The sequence below is a fragment of the Hippocampus bargibanti genome, linkage group LG08, assembly GCF_051943395.1.
Source record: "Hippocampus bargibanti isolate YZ-2025 linkage group LG08, ASM5194339v1, whole genome shotgun sequence".
Lineage (NCBI taxonomy): Eukaryota > Metazoa > Chordata > Actinopteri > Syngnathiformes > Syngnathidae > Hippocampus > Hippocampus bargibanti.
Genome location: NC_142741.1, coordinates 18,211,362 through 18,222,872, shown reverse-complemented (window position 1 = coordinate 18,222,872; position 11,511 = coordinate 18,211,362). Strand labels below are relative to the sequence as shown.

The 11,511-nt window shown below is 43.6% G+C and overlaps 1 protein-coding gene, 1 long non-coding RNA gene and 1 pseudogene across 7 annotated transcripts; 1 reads left to right on the top strand and 2 right to left on the bottom strand.

Moving 5' to 3' along the window:
* Positions 1–108: 108 nt before the first annotated feature.
* On the top strand, positions 109–5,593 carry LOC148894700 (uncharacterized). Of its 5 annotated transcripts, none has more exons than XR_016115703.1 (5): positions 109–414; positions 608–620; positions 2,750–2,876; positions 3,581–3,708; positions 3,806–5,593. It is a non-coding gene; the product is annotated as an uncharacterized LOC148894700 (long non-coding RNA). The 5 variants fall into 5 exon arrangements; XR_016115702.1 differs by having other exon boundaries at positions 3,144–3,708; XR_016115701.1 differs by having other exon boundaries at positions 2,750–3,268.
* LOC148894701 (tubulin alpha chain-like) lies at positions 628–3,282 on the bottom strand (annotated as a pseudogene). Its single transcript, XR_016115699.1, has 3 exons — positions 3,034–3,282; positions 2,678–2,895; positions 628–2,618 (listed from the first exon to the last, which is right to left on the bottom strand). The product of XR_016115699.1 is annotated as a tubulin alpha chain-like (transcript).
* Positions 5,594–5,730: 137 nt separating the features above from the next.
* Positions 5,731–8,299, bottom strand: LOC148894699 (tubulin alpha chain). Its single transcript, XM_089002005.1, has 4 exons — positions 8,157–8,299; positions 7,130–7,352; positions 6,896–7,044; positions 5,731–6,800 (listed from the first exon to the last, which is right to left on the bottom strand). The coding sequence occupies exons 1-4, from the start codon at positions 8,157–8,159 to the stop codon at positions 5,823–5,825; spliced, it is 1,353 nt and encodes a 450-aa protein (XP_088858131.1). The 5' UTR covers positions 8,160–8,299; the 3' UTR covers positions 5,731–5,822.
* Between the last annotated feature and the right edge of the window lie 3,212 nt (positions 8,300–11,511).

The window sequence follows — 11,511 nt, the reverse complement described above, 5'->3', positions numbered from 1 at the left end:
GAACACATAAAAGACTGTAGTAATCATCCATCCCGCTTTTGACTTGTGATAAGCGCAACGTAAGTCTTCTTCACGGTTGCCTTTTGTACTTCTTTTCCTTACGGTTTTTCTCGACAGGGGTCGCCACAGCGACTCAGTGTCCTCCTTCTAACACGGTTTTGTGCATCCTCTTCTCTCACGCCAGCGACCTTCATATCCTCTTTGACAACATCCATAAACCTCCTCTTGGGCCTTCCTTTCGGTCTCCTGCCTGGCAGTTCAAGGCCTATACGTACTCTTGGCGATCCATTTCTCTCTTTTCCGACAGGCACACCTCTCCTCTCCTTCGACCAGTAGCAGTCCATTTTCCACCGGTACCCTGAAGGTCAACAGCGCCAATGGCAGTTGTTGTTAACCCGGGCCTCGACCGATCCGGTATGAGATTCAGAGGTTTGATTCCCATATTTGTTTTAGCAAAAAAAAAAAAAAAAAAAAAATACGACGGATGCCCTTCCTGACACAACCCTCTGTATTTATCCGGGCTTGGGACCTGCACAATGTCCCCTTGTGGCTACATTTTCTTCACGGCTGCCTGATGATGTGGGATAAAACGTCTCTCACCACATAGACACCGATTGGAGGTAAAGTACTGTATCTAATAATAATAATAACAATAATAAAAACAACACTATATTAATAATATTAATCGTCTTCTATTCCTTTCGGCATTTCCCTTCAAGGGGTCGCCACAGCAAATTAGTGTCCTCCATCTTTAGAGGTTTGATCCGCATGTTGTTTTGGCCAAGTTTTTACGTCGGATGCCCTTCCTGACACAACCCTCTGCATTTATCCGGGCTTGGGACCGGCACAAGAAGACTTATGTCCCTTTGTGGCTACAGAACAAGCAACTCGCACAGTAAAAGGCTCTCAAACACAAAATGATCATCGGCACAGCAAAAACTATACTCACCACTTGATGACAATGCTTTCATCTTACCGCGAAATGGGCATCTCTTAATAATAATAATAATAATAATAATAATAATAATAATTAATAATGAGGAAAAGACAAATACAAATTTAACAAAACTCAACTCGTTTTCTTCAATTGTAGTTTGGGGAATCACTCGTCACTAGCAGGCACCCCTTAAAAATTGGAGCCATAAACGATGACTCAGAAATAGGTCCAGGAAACACACAATTATTTTGTACATTAACATTGTGCCTATATCAACAAGTTGTTGTGAGTTATATATCTATATCTATAGCTATGTGTGTGTGGGGGGGGGTGTAAAAAAGAATGAAAGAATGGCTCTTAGTCTGTGATTGGTTGGCCACCCCTGACCTAGATGAACAAAAAAAGGTTAAAAAAAAACAAGAGATTGGATTTACCTTTATCATTTGAGTGTGTGGGGTAAAGAATGCATGCTTTGTCAAATCAAGAAAACGATTAAGGAAACCAATGTTGTGACTTTACCCTGGATAGAATATGGGAAAAAAAATATTTATTTCATCTACTGCCACACAAAATCACAAATACATGAAATTATTGTTTATTAATTGCCAGCAATAACCACCACACGAGGTGCCTGTCATATTATATCGAAAAATGTATTTAAGCCTCTGTGATGGTACTCCTCAGTATGCCTTGTTATCTTGATCTTCATCTCCAGTGCTGTCAGCACCTAACTCTTCATAATCCTTCTCAAGAACTGCCATATCCTCTCTGGCCTCTGAGAACTCTCCTTCTTCCATTCCCTCTCCCACGTACCAGTGTACAAAGGCCCTCTTGGCATACATGAGATCAAACTTGTGATACAGGCGAGCCCAGGCCTCGGCAAAGGCTGTTGTGTTGCTCAGCATGCACACAGCCCTTGGCACCTTTGCTAGATTTCCTCCAGGAACCACTGTTGGAGGATGGTAATCGATACCCACTTTGAAGCCAATGGGACACCAGTCCACAAACTGGATGCTGCGTTTTGTCTTGATAGCAGTGATGGCAGAGGTGACATCTTTTGTTGCTACATCACCAAAATATAACAACAAACAACAGGCCATGTATTTACCATTGTGAGGATTACACTTGACCATCTGGTTGGCTGGCTCAAAGCAGGCATTGGTGATGTCTGCCACAGACAGGCGTTCATGATACGCCTTCTCAGAAGAAATGAATGGGGCATATGTGGCTAGAGGGAAATGGATTCGAGGGTAGGGCACCAAGTGGTCTGGAACTCTGTTAGGTCAACTTTCTGGTTGCTGTCAAACCGAAGAGAGGCTGTAATCGATGATACAACCTGCCCAATCAGCCTGTTCAGGTTTATGTAGTTTGGGCTTTCAATGTTGAGGTTCCTGCGACATATATCAAAGATTGCATCATTGTCCACCATGAAGGCACAATCAAAGTGCTCAAGGGTGCTGTGAGTGGTGAGAATAGAATTGTAAGGTTCTACCACTGATGTGGACAGCTGAGGGCTGGGGTAGACAGCAAACTGAAGTTTGAATTTCTTCCCAAAATCAACCGACAGTCTCTCCATGAGCAGGGAGGTGAAACCAGAGCCAGTTCCACCCCCATATGAGTGAAAGATGAGGAAACTTTGTAACCCAGTGCACTGATCAGCCTGGAAAAGGATCAAGTCTTTCTTGTTTTTAATCAGCTCTCTGTGTAGACCAATAGTCCTAACCAAGATAACATATTAACCAGTTACCTTGATAACAAACTGCATGCATAAAAGTTCTGTATTTTTAATACAATATTTTCAACTCTCACCAGCTTGCGAATCCTGTCCAGGACGAGTTCAATGATCGCCTTGCCATTGGTGTAATGACCTCGGGCGTAGTTACTGGCTGCATCCTCTTTCCCTGCGATCATCTGTTCTGGGTGGAACAGCTCCCGATAGGTACCTGTACGAACCTCATCTTTGTAAAACAAAGATCAACATTTAAGAGATATTCACATCACAATACGATGTGTATTTGTATTGAAGCTGCAAGTAGCGCTCACTTCATGAAAAATTAGCAAAAGAGTGCCTGACCTAGGAGTCAGCAGTTACTGACCGATGACAGTTGGCTCCAAATCAACAAAAATGGCCCTGGGAAATTGCTTCCCAGTTCCAATCTCACTGAAGAAAGTATTGAGTCATCCCCTCCACCAATACTTTTGTCAGACGCTATCCGTCCATCTGGCTGAATACCATGTTCCAGGCAGTAAAGCTCCCAGCAGGCACTGCCCATATGAACTCCAGCTTGGCTGATGTGCATTGAGATACATTCACGCTGGATGGAAGAGAAGGTATAAATATCATAGTAATGTCATATAATGCGAGTGTTACGCACCACTCTGTCTGTCTACAGTTTTTGTCTGTCTACATACCTGTCTATCTACAGAACTGGTGTCAAACATACGGCCCGCGGGTCTGAACACTCCCCCAAGGAGGGTTAATCATTTTAAAAGTGGAAAAATGCACAAACGACATGGCATTCATATTTTTAGTGAGGTGCAATTCAAGTATTGTCCACTATGGGGCAGAGTGGTGCTGTTTCGATAAACGTAGAAGAAAACAGCGTTTTTTTTCCAACCGCGGTTTCCACACGCAACTGGCAGGTGTGTGTGTCAACCCGGCTCATTTCCCCTGTCTGAGAGACGTGTGTGTGACCAGACCTGATGCGGACGTAAGGCGGTACAAAGACAAGATTGCAGGATTACTGTGGGAGTTTGAGAAACTTTTTCAGGTATTTGGTGAACTTGAGACAGAATTTTCAGTTTTTCGCTCAGATTTCACAGTTAAAGCTTCTGATCTCTTATTTTCCTTTCGGCTTTTCCCCTCAGGGGTCGCCACAGTGAATCAATGTCCTCCATCTATCCCGGTTTTGTGCATCCTCTTCTCTCACACCAGCTACCTTCATGTCCTCTTTGACCACATCCATAAACCTCCTCTTCGGTCTTCCTCTCGGTCTCCTGCCTGGCAGTTCAAGGCTCAGCACCCTTCTCCCGATATAGTCTCTCTCCTCTGGACATGTCCAAACCATCTCAGTCTGGCCTCTCTGACTTTCTCTGCAAAGCCTCTAATATGAGTTGTCCCTCTAATGTACTCATTCCTGATCCTGTCCAACCTGGTCACTCCCAAAGAGAACCTCAACATCTTTAGCTCTGCTACCTGTCTTTTCTTCAGTGGCACTGTCTCCAGTCCAAACATCATGGCTGGTCTCACCACTGTTTTATACACTTTTCCTATCATCCTAGCTGAAACCCTTCTATCACACATCACGCCTGACATTTTTCTCCAGCCGCTCCAGCCTGCCTGGACACGCTTCTTCACCTCTTTTCCACAGTCTCCATTGCTCTGGACAGTTGACCCCAAGTACTTAAAATCATCCACCTTCTTTATCTGTTCTCCCTGTAGCATCACTCAAACAAACAAATGGAACATTTGTTCATGAAACAAAATGTTGTGTAAAAGGAATGCTCATTAAATGTCATTTCCCTAATGTTATTGTGCGTCTTTACACTAAAACTAATGAAAGACATGATATTTCCTTTGGTTATGTATAGCATGTATGGTATATCGATGAAAAGGTTTCTTCAGCCGTCATCTTTACTTTGAAGGTGTCGGACGTTTCACTTCTTATCCAAGATGCTTCGTCAGCGAACTAAAGTCTTTCTGGTAGTTTCGGCCCATATATATCCCTACTGTCCAGACATGGCAGTGCCAGATTCTGCTATGATTTGTTTATTTACAGGGATAATACTATTTGGCATCAATCGGCAGTACATATGCACCTAAAAGCTAGCAACCATTCAGCCCTGGACCAAATAAACACTTGGGGAAACTAGAACACCTCAGCTTTTTTTTTAAACGTCCCCCTTTTACTAAGTGGGTGACTTTCTTTGGCAAGAACACAATTTATCTTCACATTCGTGGTGAGTGAACAACAATATGATATTGTAGTACACTCACCGCAGACTACTGTAATGCAGTGTTGTCAATCGTAGTCAATTGACTTGCACGCCTGGGGGCTATGAGACCTGTAACTGGCAACACCCTAGCGTAAAATCTAGTAAACGCAGTTGGCATACTGTCAACGGTATAAGTTGGCGAACAAAGACTGCCACCTATTGGACTAACGAAGAACGAGCAGGGGGTTTATTAACATGACAACGTCCTTCGGTGTTGGTTGCGAATCGATGAGGAGCGGAGGGGAAAACCCACAAAAAGCTTCCAGATGACACATTCAAGGAATGAAGACACTCACCATTTTGTCTGCTTGTTCTTAACGATGAAATGCCGTACTACGCAGTCTTCAGATAAGGCAGGAATAAAGGGAAGCCGACCAGGACCTCCACACTTGAGGCAGCATACGCAATGCTCAGACAGAAAGATGTGCGTGTGGAGGGAGTTTGTTGGCGAAGCAAACCGCACCTCCACTTTAATGTGAAACTGTATTGTGGCCACAGCATTTTAAGCGAAATATTTCATTTTATGAGCATGGTTTTGATTTGTGACCAAGTGCAAAGTTCATAAATGAGATTTGACCTATTTCTGCAAGTTATTCATGTCGAACTCGGCAGTCAGACTAAATTCATTAGTCAGGAATTCTCCACCTGGGAAATGAGCAATGTCAATGTCATTTGTCAGCAATGGGCTTACCTTTAACGATTGTGTAAATCCACTCTCATTTGTGCAATGACTTACCTAGATAGAAATAAAATAAAACATTGGAGAAAGTTAAATTCTTGAAATAATCACAAAGGCATTCAAGCAGTTTTATTCTTTATTGTCTAAGCAATGACTGCCAAGACTGGCTTTATGGCTCATGTAACCTCAAAGACTGAGCATTCTGAATCATTAGTACTCTTCTCCCTCTTCATCCTCATCGCCAACGCTGTCGGTACCAACTTCCTCATAGTCCTTTTCCAGGGCTGCCATATCCTCTCTGGCCTCCGAGAACTCTCCTTCCTCCATTCCTTCTCCGACATACCAGTGAACAAAGGCCCTCTTTGCATACATGAGATCAAACTTGTGGTCCAGGCGGGCCCAAGCCTCAGCAATGGCTGTTGTGTTGCTCAGCATGCACACAGCCCTCTGTACCTTGGCCAGATCTCCCCCAGGAACCACTGTTGGAGGCTGATAGTTGATGCCCACTTTGAAACCAGTGGGACACCAGTCCACAAACTGGATGGTGCGTTTGGTCTTGATGGCAGCAATAGCAGAGTTGACATCTTTAGGCACCACATCACCACGATAGAGCAGACAACATGCCATGTATTTGCCATGACGAGGATCACACTTAACCATCTGGTTGGCTGGCTCAAAGCAGGCATTGGTAATGTCAGCCACAGACAGTTGTTCATGATAGGCCTTCTCCGCAGAGATGACTGGGGCATATGTGGCCAGAGGGAAGTGGATACGAGGGTAAGGCACCAAGTTGGTCTGGAACTCAGTCAGGTCAACATTCAGGGCGCCGTCAAAGCGAAGTGAGGCCGTGATAGAGGACACAATTTGGCCAATCAATCTGTTGAGGTTAGTGTAGGTTGGCCTTTCTATGTCAAGGTTCCTGCGACAGATGTCATAGATTGCTTCATTGTCCACCATGAAGGCGCAGTCGGAGTGCTCAAGGGTGGTGTGTGTGGTCAGAATTGAATTGTAGGGCTCTACCACTGCTGTGGACACTTGAGGGGCAGGGTAGACAGCAAACTCAAGTTTGGACTTCTTCCCATAATCTACAGAAAGTCGCTCCATGAGCAGAGAGGTGAAACCAGAACCAGTGCCACCACCAAAGGAATGAAAAATGAGGAATCCTTGCAAGCCGGTGCACTGATCAGCCTAAAAGATGAAAGAATATCATTGTTATATTACATCATCGCAGAATGTCACTTTATTTTTAAATAAATAGTGAATCTGCGCCCAAAAAAATGTACCAGTTTGCGAGTTCTGTCCAGAACAAGATCAATGATCTCCTTGCCAATGGTATAGTGCCCACGGGCATAGTTGTTTGCGGCATCTTCCTTCCCTGTAATTAACTGCTCTGGGTGGAACAGCTGACGATAGGTGCCGGTACGAACCTCATCTGTAGAAAACAAAGTTTTAGGATTTAGGTTACAGCATTAAAGATTAAAATTTTAATTAGGCAATAGGAGTCATCTGTTACTCACCAATGACAGTGGGCTCCAGATCAACAAAGATTGCTCTAGGCACATGTTTCCCAGCTCCAGTCTCACTGAAGAAGGTATTGAAAGAGTCATCGCCTCCTCCAATCGTCTTGTCAGAGGGCATCTGTCCATCTGGCTGAATACCATGTTCCAGACAGTAAAGCTCCCAACAGGCATTGCCCATTTGGGCACCGGCTTGGCCGACATGCATAGAGATACATTCACGCTAGATGGGCGACAAAGGTACAATGTGTTACAACATTTCCGCGGATAAATCCGTTGCAATGTGCGCCACATGAACACTTTTTCCCTTTGAATTAAAACATCCTGAATTGTACCGAGCCCTACAACAATAGAGAATGGCTGGATGAGTAAAAAGGTTCTGGAAAACTACATTCCACTCAGTGTGAGATGTAAGCACAAGTCGATGAAGCCCACCCCCAAATGGAGGCATCTCCCTTCCCCCATTCTTTCCAGATGCATAGTGCTGTGTAATGCCGGGGACAGCCCCTCCCCACACTAAGAAAAAAACCGCCCAAAGGCCGAAAAAATGGCGGCTGAAACTGGGGGAGGGGGATCTTGTGACCACGGACCACTCCTTTTACCCGCTTTGATAGAGCACACCACACGTACGCTAACTTTTACATGAATAACTTCGACAAAATTTTGAATTTTACAAAGGTATGTATATACAGTAACAGAAAACAACTTCTGGCAAATTTCGTTGATGCGCTCAATTTTATAGCGTTAATAAAATTTTTAATCGGTAGCTTTATTTTTTTAGCTCGACTTCTTTTTTTGCACACATTTGAAAAAAAACCCTCTTCGCTACTCGTCGGTGAACAACCACGGCTATCTAACGTATGAACGATACTTTTTTCGCCTCCCGCCAAACTCACGAACTGAATACTCGCTAGAGTGACGCAGATTTCGTAAACGTCGGTTACGAATTAGTACGGCGAGAATAGATGAGCAAAATGAAACAACTAAAACTCGAAGGCGACGTCACCAGGAGACGTCGATTACTCACCATTTTGTCTGGTTGTCCTTTGAGCAACGAAGAGGATTCAGAGACAAGGCAATGGACGGTTAGAGGGGGACTCGTGTTTATATAGGGACGGGAAGTGGAGGCGGGTCGTCCGCAGGAAACTTCGAACGACAGCTCAAACGCTCGTTGGTCGAAGAGGGGGAGACGTGTCACGGAAAAAAACGGATCTCGCATAAATTCGGCGTTAACACGTTTACGCTGACCAGCCACAGTTAAGACTTTAAGCCTGACTTTGACCTACATAAATGTATTATGTGTACGTATGACTCAATACCTTGAGGTGAAATAACGTACTATCGAATAATGTACGACTAGAGTGGTTTGCATTCACTTTGGGGACGGGTGGACGACGACTATCTTGGGTCATTTACACCCGGACCTTAACTCTCAAAAAGTTTGAACGATTTGGCTTTCAGGTGAAATTTCAGGATGATCGTAAAATGAATTTAAACCTGTAGAGGTCTACTTAATGTGTCCCTCTTCAAGCATTTTAATGCAGATATCCAAGTGTTACAGTAATTACTTGTTTTTGTAAAAGTTGTTGTTCTTGAACAGGGATCTTACCGGTAAATTTAACAACATGCGTTTGATGTTTCAATCGACCACCACATGCCCCTTTCTTGTTTTATTGGATTTAACTGCGGCATTTGATACAGTGGATCACGGAACAGTAATCCCTCGTTTTACGAGGTCAATAAGGACCAGGATCAAGTTGAGTTATACTATCTCGAATATTTTGTTCGAACACCGATTTGTTCGAACAGTGAGGCGTTCGAGAACCGAGGTACCACTGTATAATAATAACCCACGTGATAAGACAGAGGGGATGCTGGGCTGAGAAAATGCACAGCCAATCCACATGGGTGTAAACCATGATATATTGTGCTGTCATTGGGTGATGTCAGCGTGGGAACCAATCAAGCTACAGCCACACACAAAACCCCTGAGTCCTTTGCCATTCTGTAAAATATAAAAACAATCAAAATAAATATGTGATGCACTGTAACAGCGATAAGTGAACCGCGAAGTCGAAAGTGATCACTGTATTCTGTTGACTCTTGCAGCACTTGGTGACGATTGGCATCAGCACTCTTAAGTGGTTTAAGTCCGATTTAGCTGATAGAACCACAATTGTATGTTAGCCTAGGCTGCTCTGAGTCACATACCGTCTCTCTGTCATGTTGTTTTGACCAGCGCCCAATTCCCCGGCCTCTGCTGTCCTCATCTACCTGCTCCCATTGGTTCCATTTTAAGCAAACATGGTTGTCAGATCTATGTCCTCCTGAGCAAAAAATAGATGGTTTCTCGTTAAGACCACTTTTATCCTGCTTGTAGGAAATCAAAACCTGGATGCATGGCATACAATTTCTTGAATTTCAATAAAAAGAAGACTGAAGTGATACTGTTTTGTCGCAGTGGCCCTTGTACATCCCATCTTGTAGACTTGGGCCCTTTCTGTTGCTGGTCCCTCTCTGGAATGATCTCCCGCTGAACATTTGGAAAGGCCCCCTCGCTGCCCATCTTTAAACCCTGCCTCAACACTCACTTGTACTCTTTGGAATTTGACTCAGCATGACTCAGACTTGATCTTAGTTTCACTGCTTGGTACTTTCTAAAGCAGTCTTTGTTACTGATTTATTGCTTTATTGTTGTGTGTATGATAGTTGTTCCGTGTACAGCACTTTATATGTAGTGATAGCTGTTTGAAAGTGTTCTATGAATACAGTTGAGTTGAGTCCTGGTTATATTAGCGCTGATCAGATTGAGACAAAGCAAGTCTGTCTAGTATTTCAGCTTCGAGAGGACTTAATGAACAAATTCATTTCTGACAAAATATGGCCCTGATTTTGGCTTAAGCAAAATAATTTTGAACAAAGGATGTTTTTTTTTATTTTTCAAGATGTTCGTTTATGGCAAGATTATAACACAGTCAACCGTATTCACGTGGAAAAACACTGCATGTAGACCTGTTTGCGTGGTGAAGTCCAAACAGCTTGGAAGCAATGCCACTAATGCTGATAAAACCGTTGAACAGCAGTTACATTAGTGCTGGTGTTTATACAGTTGTTCTCATCATGTTCGCATTATCTTATCTCATATGACTATGAGAAATTCGAATTGGCGATTTTAATAAATGAGTTTAGAGATACAGTGGGGCCTTGGCTTACGAACTTAATTGGTTCCCAGACAGAGTGTGTAAGGCGAAAAGTGTGTATCCCAAAACCGTTGAGACCTTCAAGTTCCTGGGAATCACAGTCTCCCAGGACATGAAGTGGGAGGTCAACACCAACTCTATTCTGAAAAAGGCCCAACAGAGAATGTACTTCCTGAGGCTGCTAAAGAAGCATGGCCTGCCACAGGAGGTGCTGCAACATTTCTACACGGCTGTCATCGAATCCATCCTGTGTTCTTCCATCACCGTTTGGTTCGGGGCCGCCACAAAAATGGACAAAATCCGACTTCAACGGACAGTTAGGGCGGCGGAAAAAATCATTGGCACCGCCCTACCCACTCTCGAGGACTTGCACACTGCAAGAATCCGAACAAGGGCGCGGAAAATCCTACTGGACCCTCCGCACCCTGCCCACCACCTTTTCCAGCTACTCCCCTCAGGCAGGCGCTACCGATCCATGCGCACCAAATCCAGCAGACATTTAAATAGCTTCTTCCCCCAAGCCATTAACTCTTTGAACTCTTCAACAGTAGCCAAAATGGAACTGTATAGTGCCACTTAGCAGTTTTTTTTGACGACGATACTAGTGCAGCGTGTTCTACCGGAAACAAATTCCTTGTGTGTTCTACATACTTGGCAATAAAGATGATTCTGATTAATTTCCCATAGGAAACCATTAAAATGGGAATACTCCGTTCCCAGGTCTCCATAAAATGTAATTTTCAACTAAATAAGCCTTAAAACTACACACAAATACATTATTCTATGTATAATAAATGTGCTATTGTATTGTAATGAAATAAATACACTGCACTGTATAATAAAGTCACTTTATTTACATGTGTGATGGTCGTTGATGGCTCTTAATTGACACCTGTTGCTTTCTGACTTGTAAGGTCTTACGAAACTGAGGCATCCCATTATCATTCATCATGTTGATGATTCTCATAGCCACAGTCCTTTCTGGATGGAACTGTTCAATAAAAGCCTGCACATCGCAAATTATTCCATGCTGCTTTCAAGGATCGAAAGGTAACATCATGCCAAGCCTTTTCTTTCAGCTGAACACAATGATACTGTCACGTTCCGAGCGTGACAGGGATAGCTGACTCGTCGGAACGTTAATAAAATGGGTTGGATCCCTAAGCAGGCGGCAGAGACGTA

Excerpts from the sequence above, each read along its gene's own strand:
- LOC148894699 (XM_089002005.1), bottom strand. Across the intron at positions 7,045-7,129 it reads TCTGGAGCCCACTGTCATTG|ATGAGGTTCGTACCGGCACC; the intron begins GTGAGTAACAGA and ends TGTTTTCTACAG. Across the intron at positions 6,801-6,895 it reads TGGACAGAACTCGCAAACTG|GCTGATCAGTGCACCGGCTT; the intron begins GTACATTTTTTT and ends TTCATCTTTTAG.